This window comes from Diospyros lotus, chromosome 1, assembly GCF_014633365.1.
Source record: "Diospyros lotus cultivar Yz01 chromosome 1, ASM1463336v1, whole genome shotgun sequence".
NCBI classification, from domain to species: Eukaryota; Viridiplantae; Streptophyta; class Magnoliopsida; order Ericales; family Ebenaceae; genus Diospyros; species Diospyros lotus.
In genome coordinates, this window is record NC_068338.1 from 52,240,979 (window position 1) to 52,262,538 (window position 21,560).

Here is a 21,560-nt window from a genome sequence, read left to right on the forward strand (position 1 = left end):
GACCTTTTATGGATTGAGCCTATTTTCAACAAAAATTTTATTCATAATTTTTGACTTCCAACGATACTCGACTCATATTTCTTGAATTGTCGATGGGATTATTATTTTGGTGATCTCATATTTCTTGAATTGTCGACGGGGTTATTGTTTTGGTGATCAAGGAGATTGTGGCATGCGAAACCTTTCACTTGAGGCCACGTGTCATCTCATGATAAGTTTACAAAAAGTGAGTAGATTAAGAAGTGTTAGATTTGGGCGTATGATTGGTAGGATGGGGGGCCCTGGTAGGCGTGGATGCACTAGATTATTGCTCCCTAGTAAGGGGTGCGTTTGGAGACAGTTGGGCAGCCAATAACACGCCACCCCCCCAACCCCACGGCTTGCTTTTTCTCTAGCTAAATAAACATATATCGCATATAAAAATAGGGACCGTTTGGACAGAGAGAGAAAGATCAGCCTTCCTTCCTTGCTCCCTTTCTTGTCGGTCGTTGAATCTCATCTGCCCCTCTCTTTCTCTCTCTCTAGACCGGAGTTGTATTGTATGGCCGCCAATTCGCAGAACACTCGCGGACTCGTCGGGCTCGGCAAGCGATTCGTCAACCAGATTCGAGTCGGAAGCTCCTCCGATCCAGCTCGCTCGCCTTCTCTTCCTTTCAGGTACGCAGATTATTTCTCTTTCTAGTGCTTAAAAGGCCCAATCCTTCTTCAGTTTGGCTTGATGATTGTTGATGTAGTTCTGTGTTGTTCGAGCTTTACCGCTCTGATTTTGTGCTTCTTGCTGCTTATTTGAGCATTCTCTTAACGTGATATCCGTAGATCGCCGTGTTTCTCGCGGCCAAACTTCATCTCTGATTTCGTTTCACCGGTTTTATCATTTGTCTGCTGCTGATTTTTGTCGTGGTATGGAAATGTTTCTCCTGGATCGCATATTCTGGAAAACAATCGGTAGAAAATCAATTCATTTCGATTTGTAGGACAAAACATCTTACTGAGAGACTTTCAGTTGCCTGAAAATCAGAGGATAAGAGCAGATTTTACATTAATTTAATATGTATCTCATCTGTTTGTTTATGGATGTATCGGTATTTCCGTACAAAGGAGTCGTGCTCGCTGGACGGCTTTAAAATTCGGAGATATTGAATTTTCGGGAGTCGGTTTCTAGGGATATTCTCGTAATTGCGAAAGGTTTTTTTTAATTGAACATTTTGTCAAGATGCGTTAAAATGTCAAATGATCGGATAAGCTCTACGTGTCATTATCGGTGGCCGATTAGGTGCTCTTCTTGGCCCACCTCGCTCCTGAAAGATGGAACTGAATTTGTAGGGTTGTGCTTACTTTACCCTTTTGAAGCAACATAACATGCCTATTGAGCAGCTGGTTTGAGTTTTTCAATCCAGATCACATGCATGTCATGTGAATTCTTTGTTCTGTATTTTCGATGCCCAACGCCTCAATCCAATATATCGTGGTTAAAGTTTTTAGTTATTACTTCTCCGTTGATCTATAAAATTTTGTAGGTAGACTTAATTTTGTGAGCTAATCTCAGAGAGAGAGAGAGATGGTAAGGGGTGGGTTTCTTTGAATTATAGATTAAATCATTAAAATGAGATTTTTTTCCCAAAATTAATATTACTTTGAAAAAAAATGCCAAAGTACTAATGATGCCAAAACCATTTTTCAAGATAGTATTTAATTTTTTTATATCAATTAACCGCTAATTGAACTAGCGTTGTTTTAAAAGAACCGTTGGTTTAACTAGCGTTTTACTTAGAAGTAGTCGATAGTTCAACTAACGATTTTCTTTTTAAATAAAAATGAAGAAGATGCATTTCTCAATTGGGGGCAAATTTAGTGTAAGTTGAAAATAATATTTTGGGAAATAATTTTGGTTAGCGGTATTTATGGGGAATTTTTTTAAAAGGTGGTATTAAAATTTTGAAAAATAAAGAGTCTTAAACCGAGGTAGGTAGCTGTTGGCATTTGTGCTTAATTTTTTGTGGGATTCCCTTTTTGCTGGTTATTATTGCTTCCAAAATAGCGCACCCCCTCCCTCTCCCTCTTTTCTTCTTTTATGGAGGGATCAATTCATTAACTGATCCCCCCTCAATAGGTACCCTTGGCTTTGGTTATATCATAGGCACAACCACCATTGCCGTTCTTAAGATTTTGATTGAAATCATGCAAGGCAAAACTGGATGTATAGTTTTACTAAGTTGTAATCTAAGCCACCGAATGTAGCTGCGGTTGCACATGAAATATTGAGAATCTTTCATTTTTTCTTCCATCCCCAGGATTTTTTTTTTTTTTGGGGGGGGGGGGGGGCTGTTTTCCCTTGTCATTTATTTTGCTTGCGGCCTCAAGCGAGCGGTAGGTGCGTCAAGCTTCTGTAATCGGCAAGCAATTTCTTTACCACAGCTGAAATGGTTGGCATGGTCGGTGGGAAGCCTTTGACAGGTCACAGTCCATCCCATGCCCATGGACACTCAAGTTTTGACAATTAACCACCTCATGTGTGAGATTGTATCAAAGGAGTTTCTCGTACCGGCAGTAGAGAAAACTATTATAAGTACCATCTATACAGGTGTTAGTGAGGCAGATATAATATATATATATATATATATGCGTGTGCGTGTGCGTGCTTATTATGGATCAAATGTGTGTATGGTATCTGCAGGAGGGCTGTGCATGCGTCAGTGTATGACAAGAACGTGGATGATCAGGTCCGTCCAACCGTGGTTCCGGATGATCTAATCCAGCCCGAATCCGACAAGTACTGGGCTCCTGACCCGAAAACTGGAGTGTTCGGACCAGCCGCCGAGCACAAGCCATCATCTGCAGGCATCAAGGAACCCGCAGGCCGCCACTCGGTTGTGAATGGTGTTGGGTCGGACTCGGTGTTGGAGCAGAAGACCTTCTTCCGACCCCTGGAGGACTTGGAGAAGCCCACCGAGGATTCGGGAATTAATCCTCCCCAACTTTGAGTGGCAATCATAGCCTAGGCTGCCCTCTCCTCCTCCTCTGATATCCAGGCCAACAGAGGGCTGCTGGCTCAACTACAACTGCTGCTGCTGCTGCTGCCTGCTCTTCTCTCTCTCACTCTCTCTCTCCATATATATATATATATATATAGCGCCTAGCTAAGTGTTGTGTAGCTCTTCTCACTTGGTCTTAATATTAGGGGGTTCCAGTACTGTTAAATAAGTGGCTCTCTGTGAGATGAGATAACAGTTTGAAGTTGTTGTGATACATGCAAATCTTTTGTTGTCAGGCTAATGTACTTCTGGTGGTGGAGCTGTGTGCTGTCTATGTTTGCGGTTTGCCTTAATAATAAAGCATGTGTTTACTTCTACCATTTCTCTCTTCCCTATGTCTCATTCTTATTCTTTTTCCTTTTCTTTGTTATAATTACAGTAATTTTGCTAAGCTTACCTTTCATTACCATTTCATTAATTTTACTCTTTTAGTAAAAAAAAAAAAAAAAATTACTCTTACTCTTAAGGTACCTTTTGTATGGAGTCTTAATCATTTTGATCCAGATATTTAAAATTTAAAATTTGCATTTTTGTTGAAAGCTCTTTGACTTTATATCCAAATTCAAGATGATTTTGAACTTGAAATACCAATATTTCAAATTTAAAATGTTTCTATCCAAATTGACTTTTTTTTTTTCCCCAATAATAATTTTAAAATCAGTTCACTTTTTCTCAAAATCAAAAGATAGTTTCTGACTTCATAATGAAATGAACCTTGCAGGGCTTGATCCTGAAGGGATAAAAATGGCTACATCATATGTCTTGCTTTGTTCTACCTAGAACATTAATCTTTGGATTGAGGGAATGGAGAAGAAAAGGTTTGAAGAAGGAAGAGGGGAAAGGAATCCATCCCCCCTTCTCACATCTTTTTATTATCAATGGTTCAGGAATCAGTTCTCTTCACCTTTATTTACTGAGTGCATGCTAGCCATGGAACCAGGCTTCACATTCAGGGGAAGTTCTGCCAAGTAAAGACATCAATAGCTTCACATTCAGGGCGAAGTTCTGCCGAGAAAAGACATCAATAGCATCATAGCATCACATCATTATTTGGGGAAATTGTATGGTTCCTTCAGCTACTAGTATTTTTGCATGATATAAAAGGTGTAATGTACATCACAAAGAGTTTTATTGTATACCTAAATAGTGTATTTTACAACTATCAGGTAAAGACCTTTCATGCGCGTAATACACCGTTTGTGTTGTATAATATAGCCTTCGTGTTATGCATCACACCCTTTGCATTGTACAAGGTACCAGTGCCTACAAATAACATAGAATTTCCTTGGGGACAGGCATTTCACATACAGCCTTATTTTAACAAATAGGCTGTTTTCACAACTTAAAACCCTTAATTTTCTATCCTGAAAGATCAAATTTTATTGTTGCTACGGACGCTTGCCCTGAATAGTATGCAACTACCAAGACTTCACCACTACGTCATTCTGTATGAAGTATGAACTTTCTACAGAAAAATTCTATATAAATATCATTTACTTTCACATATTTGCGTCTCTCTTTTCTCACGATGTCTCTCTTTATTCTGCTTAGAACATTATACTGGAGTGGACATGGTTGGAGGGGAATGGCACGGAAAGATTCGTTTTCCCTACTTCAGCCATGGGATGGTAAAAAGGTTAGTTCCTCTGCTCAGGCCCTCCATCACTGGGTATAAAGTGTTCTGCAGAGCAGGCAAACGTCATTAACAAGAAGAAGCTTTTCGTAGGCAGTGAAATGGGCTTAAGGTGAATAAAGCCAACCCGTCATTTCAAAAGGTGAAATGATACCTTGATGCCCTAAACACAGTCACTATGTCTATTTCTCTTGCATGTATAGGAAGATTCCAGCAAAATAACTTTTTGGAACAGGTGACCCAATCTAGGGCATTGATTGTCTGGAGTAAGACTGAAGTAGCCTGGGAGGTCATTATTCAATGTTGGCATACTAGAACTGCCCATTAACATGTTATGGCAAAAGTTTCAAAGTATGAGAAAGTGAATACTTCTGGCTTTATATGACTTAGCTCCACATAATTGAGCAAGCTTGGCATGTCTATATGAATGAAAACACTTCCAGTTTTTAACTATTCTCACTCGAGCACTGGGTTAGTTAATAAATTTATGTGACCCATGAGTCACAGAATGATAACCAGATGTCCTGCTCATACTTTATCTGCATGACTTCTTATGATTGACACAGAATAAGAAAACAAAAACAAAAAGAAACGAGAGAGATGCCACAGCCTCGTTCTACTAGAGAGAGGCAGCGCCCTTGCTGTTCTGGGTGAAAGTGACTAGACTGTCACAAAAAAACCCATTATCTGCCTAAAACACACATATCTGGAGAGCAACAAATAAATATAACAAAGTGAACACAATCCTGCAATATCATATACCCATAGACGGTCATGCTAAAAATAACAACCACCTACAACATTTCATATATAAAAGCAATAAATCTCAAGACTGTGCAACCTAAAAAGGGATAGAAGCTAAACCCAGGTGCCTTGTTCAGGCAGATAGTTTTATCGAACAAGTTGACAACACTGCAGTTGCAGTTTAATGACCTTCAGGTAGTTTTTTCTTTTACTTTATTGCAGCCATCCCCTGCAACTATTTAATCGAAAGATTTACTTTCAGAATCCATAGTTGATGAATCAGTTTCCTTCACCTCTAACAATCGTTCTTTCTACTGGCACTGAGTGCATATTAGCCACAGGACCAGGGTTTACATTCGGAGATTTGCCAAGGAAAGACTGTTTTAAGGTGTCAGTTTGATGACAGAGGGTATGGAGCAAGTAAACTTCTATGCCTGGAAAGATGCATGGCATACAAGAGAGCAGCAATACCTTTGACATCTAGCAGATGCTCAATATGCAGTTTGGGCAGCGGAATTGAGATAACCGTGTCTGGGGGATTCTGGGAGTGCAGCACCTTTCAGCTTCAGTAAAAAACAACCAAGTGCAGGTCCTTCTCACATTCATCATTCAATACTGCAGCCACAATGAACAGAACCTAATTAACTTCAATTTCTTAAAACAGATTTAGCACATCTAAAAGTTAATAAGAAAAAAATTTCAATGCAGGTCTATGGGTCCTCTTAATCTCCAATCCTGAGAACAGAGACTGATAGCTCCCCACTAGGTTTGAGGCCACACAAAGCTCCATGAGAAACATGGAATGAGAAAGTGATTACTAGAAGACCAAGAATGCAGAAAATCTAGAATGAGATGGAAAACTAAATTTCAAAATCAGAAAATGTAAATGCACTTCAGATATTTGTGTACTGAGAGAGGTCAAATATAAATCCTGACCTGATATTCAACAATATCACTAGAATACCTGAAGCATGAGAATTACAAAAACTAGAGGTCCTTTTGGTTATGGTCATATCTGGTGGGAATGCTTGAGGACTGCAGACCAAGATCCAATCCGCTACTAGAAGCATCTCTGTTCAAGGACCATTAATGCAGTTTGCAGTAATTCCCTAGCCCTTCTATCTGGTGTACATCCAGCAGATTCCATTTCCTTGTATATTTTAGGGACCTGGACAGCAATCCAGAGAAATAAATTGGTTGAAGACTAAGGAAAGACAAGAAAATCAGATTCTTGAATTTGAATTATAGTTTATTATTAAACTCGTTTCCAGACTTATGTGTGTATACTTCATTAATGGAGCATCCATCTTAAATGGGATTATGTGCATGGTTGAAACATGAATATGGACCAGAAAGGCATGAACAGCTGAGGTTAACTAATATACTCCTCTGATCACCATATTTTTTAACATAGTACTTCAATATTATGTTGAATAGAAAATGCATTACTAGCTAGGTAAGAATATTGGACATATTATGTCAGTTTACAATTTATTTTGTCCTCAAAAATAAAATATGCTAAGTTAAAGACTAATTATTGTTCCATGTAGTTGCATTCCACCATTTGCGAATCCAAGGTTCTTCCTGCAAGAAACACAACTAGACACAGTACTGAATACAATTCAAAGGGTAATGCAACATTTCAATGGTTAAAGTTGCATATACTACTCAACCAGTAGCCATTTTCAACATTTTGTTTCTTTTGGTAAATTATGAAAACATAAAGAAGCATAACTAAAAACAGAAAAGGTGACATATGTTACTTGCAAAGAACTAAAATTTATCTAACAAATTCATGCAATATAAATGGAAGAGACGATCCATGTAACTTCCAAAGAGTGTTGCTAGTAATATTTGTCACCAAGATAAGGTGTTTGTTGCTGATTATTGGGTTAAGAAAAACACGTGGCACACCTGATCAAACTTCTTTGCCCTCATAAATGCCTTCATAAGTGTACTGTAGGTAACCACATCAGGACTAAAGCCCTTCAGAAGAATAGGACTATCATTAATCCAAAACTAATTCTGGGAAAGAATGGAGTATTCTATAACTAAATAAATGAAGAACATGGGGACGTACACTTTCTTTTATAAATTGATAAATGGATAACGCTTCCAAATGCCTACCAGTGTTACCAAATGCATTGATCAATACATTCAGCATTATAAGGTTTGGCTCTATTCCTTCAACTTCCATGAGCTGAAGGACTTTTACTGTCTGCTCACATAATCCCTGTATTGAAATCAGATAATTGAACAAGTTGAATAAGTAGGCATGGAAGCAAAAGCTACTCGCAAAATATTCTTCACTATAACTTCAGGCCGAATTTCATAACACAAGCATTGACAACAAAAAAAATAAAAGAAAAAAGTAATAATAATGAGATCCAAATAATTCAGTTGTAAACAGGTTAGAACAACCGAAAAGCCCAGGATGTTAGCCTTTTGTTAATTCTATCTTTCCCTTCTTGAAAAACCTTACCAGAGGATAGAACTATAATACTAGGGCGCACAACATTAATTAACTAGATAAGTATATTCACTTTCAAAAGGAAAAAAAAAGAAAGAAAAGTAGCAGGATTTTCAACCTAAAATTAATAAAATCATGGCAACTAACTTGTGCTTCAAAAGAGTCTTCATCTAACAATTTGAAGGCTCTGTTGTTTAATAAGGTAAGTATTATCTTCACTTTCAAACAAAAATAAATAAATAATTAGCATGATGTTCAAACAGAAGTAATAAAATCATAGCACCTAAATTGTGTTTCAAAAGAGCCTTCATCTAATGATTTGAACTATTCATCATTGCTGATACAAAAACATCTTCAAATCAAACAAGCTTCAGAATGCTTCAAAAACATCTTCATATCAGTTCTTTAAAATTTAAAAAGTCATGTTGTTTCTTCATATCATTTATTTAATGCTTTAAGTGTGTAACCAGGCAAATAAATTAAAACCTCAGTGCTTAGTCTTGTCTTTTAGAAGCTAATAACATGTTAAACCTCTCAAAGTTGTCATAAATGTCCCATCACCAAAGTTTTCCAATGTTTTCAAGGGTAAGGTAGGAGATAAAGCTTAAACCTAATATCCCTACAGAGGTAAAAGGGAACAAGGAACAACCAACTCATCCCCCACCCCCTAAGAAAAGAAAAGAAAAAAAAAAAAAAGCAAACCAGGAAAGGAGATAGAAAAGACTTATTTTTCAGAATTAAATCCATCCCAGAAATTCAGCCATGTCGAGAAAGGAATAAAAAAACCTGTTGAGCGTAAGCATTTGCCAAGGCACAAAAGATGCTAGCTGAAAGATTAATGCCTTCCAATTTCAGAGCATTTATGCACTCTTCAGCATACTGAAATCTCCCATATTGCCCATAAATGTCAACCAAAACCGCATAGATAATTCCACTCTGCCTATGCCCTCCACATATCATATTATCAAAGTTCTTCTTTATAATATCCCAATTTCCCTGCTCCCCCAAATGACTAATGATGGTGATGAAGATCTTCGGATCAGGGTATAGACCTTGTTCTTGCATCTTTGTAAACAATTCAAGAGCATTAGCAAGATCCCCAAACTTGCAATGCCACTTTATCAATGAATTCCATGTGGTGATGTCAGGTTTTATGCCTTCACGATGCATTCTTTCAAAGACTTCTAAAGCTTCATCTAGATCCCCGTATTTTCCAAATGTATCGATGATGCTATTGTAAATCCTCTTGTCTGGTGACACCCCCATCTCGCTTATTTCTCTCACCATGTCCATTGCTTTCTTCCACATTCCACTGTCCCTATAAAGCTCAATAACATTGCTGTACACAAAAGAAGTTAGTTGAAACCCCTCTCGCTTCATCTCATTAATAATTGACCAGGTATCTTTCAAGCGCCCAGCATGGACGTAATAATCTAGGAGCATCTCATATGTTTCTCTATTCCTCCCAACACCCATATCATCTATTGCCACTAGAACCTTATCTGCAAGGCTTAAGAGGCCTTTCCTCAAGAAGCCCCTAAGCAAAACATTATACACCCTTAGTCTTGGCTTAAATCCACAACACGCCATCTCTTGCAATAGTGCATCAGCCTCCAAAATCCTGCCAACATTTACAAGAGCTGTAATCAAGAAGGTGTAAGATGTTGCATTTGGATGATGACCAAGTGCCTCCATTTGCGCAAGAACTGACATGGCCTTGTCAGCATCTCCGAGCCTACACAGATCAAATATAAGTTCGTTGAATCTGTCACGCGAAAGTTCCTCTCCATTTCCCAGACCACATGGGCCGACGATCGAGTTATCCGCAACATTTGGAAAACTGCCCACTGCATTTATACCATATTCTCTGGTACCATTACGTTGCCGGCGATAATATAATGAATTAAATATCTTGAATTTTGCCTGACCATTGAGGTATTTCAGATTAACGGGGATGAGTGTTGTGACGCCATGAATTACTGAAACTGAAGACAGGTCAATAGATAACAAGAGCTGCATCTTCACTCGCTTATCCTGACTGCGTTCAACAAACTGCCAAAATTTAGAATTTGAATCCGGGAATTTAAATTGGGACAACAATTTCCGATTGAACTTCACACGGGCAGTCGTATAGAGTCCAGAACAATCAACTTTTGAACTCTAACTAGTTGCTCTACCGTTCATTACGCTTGTAGTGAAATGAAACCTCATAAACCAAAATAGGGTTCTTCCGGTTGGTCAGAAGAATTGCGGAAAATACGAGAATCCCAAAACCCCCACCAGCCACCGTAGGAATACGATTTCTTTCTAACTCTTTCCTGCTTTCACATAAACTCAAACACGATGTATAAATCACCTTACCGAATAGCTCGCCGCTCGAAGAACCCCCTCTGGAGATCATATCAGCTTTACGCTTTAGCAGTTCGACATTCGGCCGCCGATTCACTTCTGCCCCACCTTTCAGAAGTGGGAAATGGAGGCAGTTTGTGTATATTTATCTCTGTCCTCCTGTTTTAAGAAAAACGGTTAATTGTCATATAAATACGATCAAATCTATATTTTTCATATTGCATTTTTACGCTTTTTTTTTGTGATGATTTAAAACCTAATTTTTTTTAGTCAATTTAACTCTTATTATTTTATATATAAAATAAAAAAAATAAAATAAAATATCAAAATATGCATCATACTCTATTTAATTTAATATATGTGAGTTAAATTAACTCGAAAATATAAATTCATTGATGCAATTAAAATAAATAAAAATTCGAGTTGTTACACAGAAAAAATGCTAAAGTATATGAAGTTAAATTGACTCAAAAATATACTTTTGAATGATGTAATTAAAATAACAAAAGTTTAAGTTATTAACTAAAAAAAATAAAAGTATTAACTATTGAGAGTCAAAATATAAATCTGGCCAATAAATATTATCTTTGATTGTTTTTTAATTTTAAAATTATTTTTTATTTATATTAAAACCTGTTATTATCTTGTAAGATAATTCAAACCTATAATACCGTTTTAGTGTTTGCCATTTTGGATTGTTAAGTGATAATCTATATAATTTCATGTAAATAGATAGTAATTATAATTAAGTGATTTATCTAAATTATTCAATCGAAATTACTTTAAAACTAAGTTGATAAAGAGCTTTGCTGCTAAATATGAACTTAGTTTCTGACTAATTTTATAACACTTTAAAACAAATCAGATAGATGAATATGGGTTTAAGTAAACCCATATGATATAAAACAAATGATAGGTGAATTTAAAAAAAAAATTAAAAATATTTTTTTTTTAAAAACAAACAAATATTTATTTTTTTTTTTTATAAAAACAAATAAATATTACAAAACAATTTAAAAAAAAAAACAGAATGATAGGTGAATATGGGTTTAATTAAACCCATATGATATAAAACAAATAAAAAAAACAAATCAGATAGATAAGGGAGTATCATCATTTTAGTTATTGAAACTCATAACAAAGAGAAAGAAAATAAGAGAGAAGAATAAACTTACCCATGTGTTGTAAATATAAGATGAATTCTCTTAGATAAGTCATTCTTCTTGGGGAATAAGTTTTCTCAAAGAAAAAAAATATCCCGATAAAATAAATTCTTCCAAATAAGCTAACAAACAAGTCTTATCGAAGAACAACGAGAAGTTCTCATGGAGAGGCCTAACTGCACACCAAAATGCATTTGGTTAAGCCATTATTCGGGAAATAAATAAATGAGAGTTTTATTCTAAACAACTGTTAGACTCTCTCGATAGCCTTATTTTGAGTCTAATTCTGCCTCGACTTGACACTATAAATTTGAGTTATTGTATTAAGATAACAATAACGTATAAATTTAAAACACGAGTAATGATAAAAGAAAAAGAAAAAATAAGATATGGTAACCTCTATCAATTAAATGAGATTGTGGACAATGAATATAAATGGTGACACCGATGGTAAAGAGAGATATAGTGGTGACCAACAATGAGAATTATGTGATAAGAAAATGTGAGAAAAACATAAATAAATAAAGATATATAAAGATGTAGCAAATGGAGAATATAAAGAGTAATTATTTTAATATAAGAATTAAATTATCAATTAAAATACTCCTTAACGTGGATGAAAGAGTCAAACTATTGTGATTTTGAAACATAATAGTTTTGTAAAAAACAAAATTAATATTTAGTAAAATGTTATTGCGTGTCTTGAAGAACAATTATTTTTTAAAAAAAGTAAGTTAAATTACTTTTAAGCATTTAAAAAAAAACACACAATAACTTTGTATGATACCCATTACCTTTAAACATTTTATTACAGTTTTAGCATTTATAAGTATTGCAAAAAATGTTAATCAAACACTTGTTATGTGTTTTTTTGCATTAATAAGTAAAACAATACACTTTGTTATCAGATATTATTTTCATTAATACTATTGTAATCTAACTACAACAATAAATTTATAACGCAAAAGAGTGAGATACAAATGACTCAATGAAATATGGGTGATTCTAATTGTGAAATGTGATTGTTCAGATAACGAGTGACTTATTGAAAAAGAAATCAGTTAGGTGCACGGATGATTGTCGTTACGTGAATATTCATAATTGAACTCAAACTTTATCTACTTCGAGCACCTACTGAAAAAGAAATCGGTTAAGGGTGCTAGTGAGTGTCCCCTCGCAGACCCTTTAATGTTTAAATCAGTTTTTAAATGAGTATAAAATGCTTGAAGCAAATAGAGTTTGAGTGTAATTGTGAGCGTCACTCGTCATCCAAAGAGTTACGCACACCTCACTCTCATGCACCATAAATTCATTATTGTAGTTTAATTAAAATAACAAAAAATTTGAGTATTTAAATAAGAAAATAAATTTTTTTGAAAGCCAGATAGGTTGATATGTGGCTTACAGAATGGGGGTTAAAGGACTAAAATGTCATCACCCATATTGTATTGCACTTTTTCTAATGCAATATGGGTGAGAATATTTTAGTCCTTTAACTCCCATTCTATAAATTTGTCTGTCAATCTCTGTGTGGTTCCGTTGAATAATTGTTAAGACCAACTAGCATTAATCATTACAATTTTAAATTTATATAATAAAAAATATGGTGAGATTGTTTACTCACAAGATTAAGCAATCCCACCCATCACTCACGTGATAAATTAATCTTGAGTTCTTTTATAAGGCCAAATTGGTTGACAGACAAGTTTACAGAATGAGAGCTACAAAATTAAAATATCCTTACCCACATTGTCTTGCAATGTAATATAGGTAAGGACATTTTAGTCTTTTAGCCCCTATTATATAAACTTGTCTGTCAATTTTTCTGGTTCTCAAGAATTTTTCATTAATCTTAGCACGAATTTCAACATAAATCATGTAATTGTTACCCAAACATTCATAAATAACCAAACACAATTTCTTTACCAAAATACTCCAAAATTACAGAAATGCTAATTATACACTTTAAAATTGATATATTTTTTTATTAACATATTATATAGTTCCATTAATTAAAGACGTAATATAATATACTAATGTTAAAATGTCACACTTGATATATTGTATACATTCGCTAATTACACTCATAATATAATATATTAATAAAAAATATCTCGAGATTATTATTTTTGTGTAGTTAGTCACTGTTCTTGCTCTTGATTTCAATAGAAGAGAGAGATAAATAGCAGGTGATGTTTGTTTAGATTGAATATTAAATTCGATAATAACTTTAGTGTATCACTTTAGCTATGGATGTGAAAATCGAGTGAAACTGGCCAAAAAAGCAAATCTGTTAATGGATGGATATCACATCTTCTACGCTACACCATATAGCAAACTTCCATGCAATTCTGCAACCCTAATTGAATTCCTTAAACCCTAAAGTTTAAATATTTTTCACAAATCATAAGGAGAGAGAGAGCGAGAGGGAGTGAGAGCGCACAGATGGCATCAAAGGGAATGCTGGTTATTGCCGCACCACCACCACAATCAAGCAGAAAATCCAGGGTATGCCCTGCTACCACTTGCTCTTTTGATTCCTTATCGTCGTCGTCGTCTTCATCTTCGTCTACAACTACTGAACCTGAAAGTTCCAGAAAATTTACCTACAGCAGGGCCTCCCCATCCGTGAGATGGCCCCATTTGAAATTCACTGACGCCAACCATCACCGTTCGCCCCCTTCTCACTTTACTGCCGTATCTCCGCCCCCCGTACTTGTAGATACCATAGATTTGGAGATTAAAGAGGAAACGCGGAATTTGGACGTCGATGATGAAACCCTAGAGGTATTGGGTAGGCCTAGCAGGACCAGGGCCAAGAAAATGACCAAATTGGCACTGAAAAGGGCTAAAGATTGGCGCCAGAGGGTCCAATTATTGACTGATAGTATTCTACAGTTGAAACCAGAGGAGTTTGTGGCTGATGTCCTGGATAAGAGGATGGCGCAAATGACTCCGACCGACTTCTGTTTTGTAGTGAAATGGGTTGGGCAGTCGAGTTGGCAGCGGGCTTTGGAGGTCTACGAGTGGTTGAATCTTCGGCATTGGTACTCTCCCAATGCCCGGATGCTGGCCACGATATTGGCTGTGCTTGGCAAGGCCAATCAAGAGGCCTTGGCTGTGGAAATTTTTTCTAGGGCCGAGGCTGGGATGGGTAACACTGTCCAAGTTTATAATGCAATGATGGGTGTTTATGCTCGGAATGGTCGGTTCATCAAGGTTTGTGAACTGCTTGATTTGATGAGGGAGAGAGGGTGTGAGCCAGACCTTGTGAGTTTCAATACTTTAATAAACGCACGCTTGAAATCGCAATCAATGGCACCGAACTTGGCAGTAGAACTTTTAAATGAGGTGAGAAAATCAGGTCTTCGACCCGATATAATTACTTACAACACACTTATCAGTGCTTGTTCCCGGGAATATAATTTGGAGGAGGCAGTCAAGGTTTACAACGATATGGAGGCAAACAAATGCCAACCCGATTTATGGACATTTAATGCCATGATTTCACTTTATGGGAGATGCGGATTCTCTACCAAGGCTGAACAGTTTTTCACGGAGCTGAAGTCAAAAGGGTTTTTCCCAGATGCAGTAACATTTAATTCTCTACTCTATGCTTTTGCAAGAGAAGTGAATGTCCCAAAGGTACAGGAAATCTGTGAAGAAATGGCACAAATGGGTTTTAGAAAAGATGAGATGACTTATAACACCATCATCCACATGTATGGGAAGCACGGTCAGCATGATTTAGCTTTGCAACTTTACAGAGACATGAAAGCATCAGGGCAAAATCCTGATGCAATCACATACACGATCCTCATTGATTCACTTGGAAAAACAAGTATGACAGCTGAGGCCGCTGATGTGATGTCAGAGATGCTTGATGCAGGTGTTAGACCCACTCTCCATACTTATAGTGCATTAATTTGTGGGTATGCAAAGGCTGGAAAGCGAGTGGAGGCGGAAGCCACATTTAATTGCATGCTCAGGTCTGGGATTAAACCGGATCATCTAGCATATTCAGTTATGTTGGATGTCCACTTGAGATCTAATGATTCCAAGAAGGCATTGGTTTTGTATCGTGAAATGAATTGCAACGGTTTCAATCCAGATCAATCCCTTTATGAGGCTTTGGTCCAAATTCTCAGAAGAGAGAATAAAGAGGAAGACCTTCAGAAAGTGGTTAAGGATATGGAAGAATCATGTGGTTTGGATCCACAAATAATTTCATCTATTCTTGTTAAGGGGGAATGCTATGATCATGCAGCTAACCTGTTGAGAAAGGCCATCATGCAGGGTTATGATTTGGACCACGAGAACTTATTGTCTATTCTGAGTTCATATAGTTCATCGGGAAGACACTTAGAAGCGCTCCAGTTGCTAAACTTTTTGAGAGAACGTGTACCTCAATCCCATCAATTGATAACTGAAGCTATGGTAATAATTCATTGTAAGGCTCATCAACTGGATGCTGCATTAGATGAATATAGAAAAAACATAGGGTTAAGTACATTTCATGGGAGTCCTTCTATGTACGAGTCCCTTATTAAATGCTGTGAGGAGGCTGAATTATTTGCTCAAGCTTCTCAGGTGTTCTCAGACATGAGATTTAATGGAGTGGAACCTTCTCAGAATCTCTCTGAAACTATGATGCTTATGTATTCTAGAATGGGCTTCCCAGAAACGGCCCATCATTTGCTTGATCAGGCAGAAGCGAAGGGCATTGAATTTGACAATCTTTCTGTTTATGTTCGGCTTATTGACTCTTATGGCAAGTTGAAGCTACTGCATAAAGCAGAGAGTTTGGTGGGGATTCTTAGGCAGAGATCTAGTATAGTTGATCGTAAGGCTTGGAATACACTAATGCAGGCTTATGCAGCAAGTGGTTGCTATGAGAAAGCCAGAGCTGCTTTTAATACAATGATGAGAGATGGTCCTTCCCCAACTGTGGTTACCATCAATTGTCTGATGCAAGCTTTGATTGTTGACGGGAGATTAAATGAGCTTTATGTGGTAATTCAAGAGTTGCAAGATATGGGTTTTAAAATTAGTAAGAGTTCCATTCTTTTGATACTTAATGCATTTGCCCGAGTTGGTAACATATTTGAGGTGAAGAAAATATATAATGGAATGAAGGCTGCCGGTTATTTTCCTTCCATGCATCTTTATAGAGTTATGATTGAACTGTTCTCCAAAGGCAAGCGAGTAAGGGATGTTGAAGCCATGGTTTCTGAGATGGAAGATGCGGGATTTAAGCCTGACCTTTCCATATGGAACTGTGTACTTAAGTTATATACAGAAATTGAGGATTTTAAGAAGACAGCGAGAGTATACCAGCAGATTCAAGAAGCTGAACTTAAGCCAGACAAGGAGACTTATAATACTTTGATATTGATGTACTGTAGGGATTGCAGGCCAGATGAAGGTTTGCAGTTGATGCATGAAATGAGAAGTCTTGGTCTGGACCCTAAGCTGGATACATACAAAAGCCTAATTTCTGCATTTGGCAAGCTGCAGATGGTGGAACAAGCTGATGGACTTTTTGAGAGGATGCGATCAGAAGGATATAAACTTGATCGTTCTTTCTATCATATAATGATGAAAACTTTTAGAAGCTCAGGAGATCATTCTAAAGCTGAAAGGGTACTTATCATGATGAAGGAAGCAGGTGTGGAACCAACCATTGCCACAATGCATTTACTGATGAGCTCATATGGCAGCTCTGGGCATCCAACTGAAGCTGAGAAAGTGCTTAATAATTTAAAAGTAACCGGTGCAGATCTTGTCCTACCATACAGTACAGTCATTGATGCTTATCTCAAGAATGGAGATTATAACATTGGAATTCTGAAACTCCAAGAGTTGAAGGGAGAAGGTCTGGAGCCAGACCACAAGATTTGGACTTGCTTTATCAGGGCTGCAAGTTTATCTCAGAGCAAAAATGAAGCTATAGTTTTGCTCAATGCTGTGAGAGATGCTGGTTTTGATCTTCCTCTCAGGTACACTTTGAAACTTGGCTTTCTTACCACTCACCATTTGTCTTATTATCTATCTACTTGTTTGTTTCTTCCATATCTTTCCTGTAAATGGAAATTAGCTTTCTACTCTTTTGGCAGGCTTCTCATGGATAAATCTGAGTCACTAATCATGGAGGTAGACCAGTATCTTGAGCAACTGGAACCTATGGAAAGCAATGCAGCTTTGAATTTTGTCAATGCTTTGGAAGATCTGCTGTGGGCATTTGAACTCCGGGCCACAGCTTCATGGGTTTTCCAATTGGCAATAAAGAGAAGTATATACCGCCATGATGTGTTCAGGTATCCTATGAATCTAGTTTATGCTAATCCTATGCTATTTGTTTGTCAATGTCGGTTATGGTTACATCAAGAGAGTTGAGGCATTTCAAGATATCAACCAAAAAAAGTGTGGCAACATCTCAAAAGACATGGTATGACAAGTTTTAGTATTCAAAAGTATACTCTTCCTCTGTCACTTTAGCTTGGAAGGCTTAAGATAGAGAACGTAGAGAGAGATAGAGAAAGTAAGAAAATGCTTTTGTAGAGGGTGCCCTCTGTTTATGCTCTTCTCCTTCATTGATAAATTACTTGGATCTATTTGATCTATGGTTGTAATTCATTCTCTAAAGTGGTCAAACAGATAACTATTTTGTGTGATTATCCTGCTATATAAGAGGTGTGCATTTCATACTTATCAAGTGGTCTCCAAATTAATCTAGAGTGGCACCTGCCACCGGAGTGTCCATGCAACTGATGACTGTGACACCTTGTCTTGGCTTGGAGGTTAGAGGAAATCTTACCTTGTGGCCTAACAAAAGGGTGCTAGCTGCATATTGGTTGCTTAGGCCCTGAGATTTCTTTCTTCTTTTGTTGGGAACCCCTCAAGCATTTCAAGTGCAACTATGAATTGCTTACTTCTTGACTAATTTAAGCATACAAAGAGCTCGAGGGTTTAATTAATTTGCATTGAGTTGTATCTTTGTTCAGCCTACACATGCTTAAATACCATCTCTCTGTGTCTGATCTCTGCAAAGCCTTACTCTCCACTTTACCTAGTTGATCATCTTTAATATCCATCTCTTCAACCCACTTCTACACGTCTGACTTAGTAATTTGGATTAATGGCTCTACTTTTGTCAGGACACAGCATTTATTTTTATGGCGGCTTTCCACATTATTAACCTATTATAATGCCTTTCATCTTATGGATTTGCGTTTAACACCTGGTATTGTTGCAGGGTAGCTGATAAGGACTGGGGAGCTGATTTTAGAAAGTTGTCTGGTGGTGCAGCTCTTGTTGGCCTTACTTTGTGGCTTGACCACATGCAAGCAAGTTCTTTTTATAACACTTATTATCCTTTTCATTTTTAATGAACTGCTATTGTATATGTTGCTTTTTTCATAATTCTAGAAGCCCTCATGATCTTTATTCTTCTGAATTTCATGTACTATAATAAATCTTCTGTACTATCTCCCTTGAGTAGTCAACACAGAAATACTTAGCTGTAAAAACTGCATAAAACTGTTGTTACTTAAGAGTTAATTGTGACATTTGTAGTTTATGAGGATCCTAAATGGATTTCTGGACATGCATTGTTTTAGTATGAATGTGTCACAGGCCTATAATTCTTACCTCTGGTTAGCTTTCCTTTGCTGGATAGTCTTGTGTCATATGGATATCTCAGGAACACCTTGTAATCATAATAGCTCCCAGTTTTTGGCTATATTTTTTGTGCACCTGACAATTGATTTCTTCTGTGGCAGGATGCATCCCTGGAGGGTTTCCCAGAATCTCCGAAATCTGTAGTGCTGATTACAGGGACTTCAGAATACAGCAGTGTTTCCTTGAACAGCACATTGAAGGCATACCTTTGGGAAATGGGATCGCCATTTCTTCCCTGCAAAACAAGGAGTGGGCTTCTTGTTGCAAAAGCACACTCCCTTAGAATGTGGTTAAAGGACTCGCCATTTTGCTTGGACCTTGAGTTGAAAAACCGCGCCCACATCCCCGACTTAAACTCAATGCAGCTTGTTGAAGGATGTTATATTAGACGTGGACTTGTTTCTGCTTTCAAGGACATAACGGAGAGGCTTGGGGAAGTGAGACCAAAGAAATTTGCAAGGCTGGCTTTGCTGCCAGATCCCAAAAGAAACAAGGCTATTCAAGCTGACATAGACGGAAGGCAAGAGAAGTTTGCGAAGCTGGAAAAACAGGGGCTTGTAAGACACAAGAAGCTCAAGAAGTTCAGAAAGGCAAAATTTATTAGGAAGAGTAGGATATACGAGAAATCAAGTCAGGAAGAAAAAGTTAACGGTGCCTAATGAGTTGATGATCACCAACTTATGCACTCTTGTTATTGCCCTGTCTCCATTAGAATGCAGCTTGAAGTGAAACAGCTTCTTGATGCTTGCAAGCGAGCTATTGATAACTACATGTGTTGCATCTGTTCGATTTCAGCGGAAGATGTCTCTCTGGCGTAACTGTTTCTCCTCACTGCGTGATTGCTGTACCGGGTTTGCCTTGAGATCTTTCTGTTAACTGTGTGGTAGTACCTCACGAAAAGGATGACTGGCAAACTCAAACATATCTCCGACCTAGAAGGATCACTTGCCTTCCAAAATTGATGGGTACTTGGGAAGCTGATATTGGTTGATGTTGTAAGACCAATGTCTATCAGCTCAGATGCAGTAAGGTGACTGCTATGAACTCTGCAATTTTTCTTTGGATTTTTCCATTCTCGTGAAGTAAAATGCTGGTGGAGGTCTGAAGCAAGGCATTGTATGTTGAACTGCAGCTGATTTGATTTGCTTTCAGCTGGATTGCTGGAGTTTCATGGAGCCACTGCCAGCGCCATAGATTGCCATAGATGTCTTCTCTGCACAAGACAAGGAGACTGTTGGTCCATAGCCCATGCCTCACCAACTGCTTTGCTTTGTGGGACTGCTTGTTTGTGAGGTCTGAGGAGAAGGTTGCATCCACAGTGTGGATAGGGATAAAAAATTATGCCTCTGCTAATAGCTCAAGCTTTTGGCACTGTGGTAAGTGCTTAGTTTTGAAGGTTCCTGGTAGAGTCTAAGTGGTATCAAAGCAGATCATAGGTTTGAATCTCTTCTGGAGCAGTTCTGGGGGAGTGAGGGGGATTTTGGTAATCCATAGCCTATGGCCCAACGTAGTTTGGGGGGGAGATTGTAGGTGCATAGTTCATGCCCCAACAACTGCTTTGTGGGACTGTCTATTTGTGAGGTCTAAGGAGAATGTTGCACTCATACTGTGGATAGAGATAAAAGAGTTGCGTCTTTATTAATAACTTAAGTTTTTGACATGATGGTAAGCGCTTAGTCCTGAAAATTCTTGATCAGGTTTAAGAGAGATTATTTCTATTGGAAAGAGGGAATGTTTGATGATTATTCTATTGTAGATCTGTGAATAATAAGTAGGCTGCTAACACGTGCCATTGCAAATTTTTGTACAGCTTTGTGTGTGTATTTATTATTTTAATTTTAATGTAAATAAATATTCACACAATACAACCACGTGGCCAAATGCCCAGCCCAAAATGATTCTTTTGCTGCTTTACATATATGAATCGTGAGATAGTGAAGAAGGCATTTTGAGCTTACTTCTTGACGGTGGAAAGACGGTAAAAGTGATATTAAATAATAAAGAATTATGATGTACAGGAATATTTTGAGCCATCGTTTTGGTATTTTTTAAAAAAACATTAAAAAACTTTTTCAAGCCATCTTTGCAATTTTAGAAATATTTTGGAGTTGTTTTGTAATATTAAAAAATTATAAAAAAATGCAATGAGATTATACACTAATTTTTTTTCGTCTTTAATTAAAAATTTTAAAATACATTATTTGTATTAATTTTTAAAATTTATTAATTATTTTTAATTAATAAATTATGATTTATAAAATTTATCTTTATGTTTATTATAAAATTTATGTTTATTCTTTAATTGAATAGTTATTTTTTATATTAAAAATTATATTTATAAAAAAGATGCCTATATATATTTTTTATTTATGCGTTTCTGTTTTTTATTTTTTTAAAAAATATAATTTTCTCAATTTAATTTTTTATTATATTTAGTTTTGTACAATTTAGATAAAAAAAAATATATATATATAATTAAAAAGGATTTC

At 36.8% G+C, this 21,560-nt stretch overlaps 3 protein-coding genes across 9 annotated transcripts; 2 read left to right on the forward strand and 1 right to left on the reverse strand.

Annotated features, from left to right (window-relative positions):
• The first annotated feature begins 419 nt into the window (after positions 1-419).
• Positions 420-3,349, forward strand: LOC127806025 (late embryogenesis abundant protein At5g17165). Its single transcript, XM_052342976.1, has 2 exons — positions 420-657; positions 2,675-3,349. The coding sequence occupies exons 1-2, from the start codon at positions 542-544 to the stop codon at positions 2,979-2,981; spliced, it is 423 nt and encodes a 140-aa protein (XP_052198936.1). The 5' UTR covers positions 420-541; the 3' UTR covers positions 2,982-3,349.
• Positions 2,886-10,378, reverse strand: LOC127806001 (pentatricopeptide repeat-containing protein At5g42310, chloroplastic-like). 6 transcript variants are annotated; one of them, XM_052342948.1, is made up of 6 exons: positions 8,666-10,378; positions 7,490-7,642; positions 7,324-7,395; positions 6,374-6,577; positions 5,881-6,024; positions 2,886-3,993 (listed from the first exon to the last, which is right to left on the reverse strand). In XM_052342948.1, exons 1-4 carry the CDS (start codon positions 9,896-9,898, stop codon positions 6,470-6,472), a joined length of 1,566 nt encoding a protein of 521 aa, XP_052198908.1. In that variant the 5' UTR covers positions 9,899-10,378; the 3' UTR covers positions 2,886-3,993; positions 5,881-6,024; positions 6,374-6,469. The 6 variants fall into 6 exon arrangements, with proteins under 6 accessions (XP_052198908.1, XP_052198898.1, XP_052198893.1 ...); XM_052342938.1 differs by having other exon boundaries at positions 2,886-4,037; XM_052342933.1 differs by having other exon boundaries at positions 2,886-4,713.
• Positions 10,379-13,651: 3,273 nt separating this feature from the next.
• Positions 13,652-20,870, forward strand: LOC127809723 (pentatricopeptide repeat-containing protein At3g18110, chloroplastic). 2 transcript variants are annotated; one of them, XR_008025212.1, is made up of 5 exons: positions 13,652-17,390; positions 17,508-17,708; positions 18,647-18,737; positions 19,173-20,101; positions 20,204-20,870. XR_008025212.1 is itself a non-coding variant. In XM_052348751.1 (4 exons), exons 1-4 carry the CDS (start codon positions 13,837-13,839, stop codon positions 19,728-19,730), a joined length of 4,404 nt encoding a protein of 1,467 aa, XP_052204711.1. In that variant the 5' UTR covers positions 13,652-13,836; the 3' UTR covers positions 19,731-20,870. The 2 variants fall into 2 exon arrangements, 1 of the variants encoding a protein (XP_052204711.1); XM_052348751.1 differs by having other exon boundaries at positions 19,173-20,870.
• The last annotated feature ends 690 nt before the right edge of the window (positions 20,871-21,560 follow it).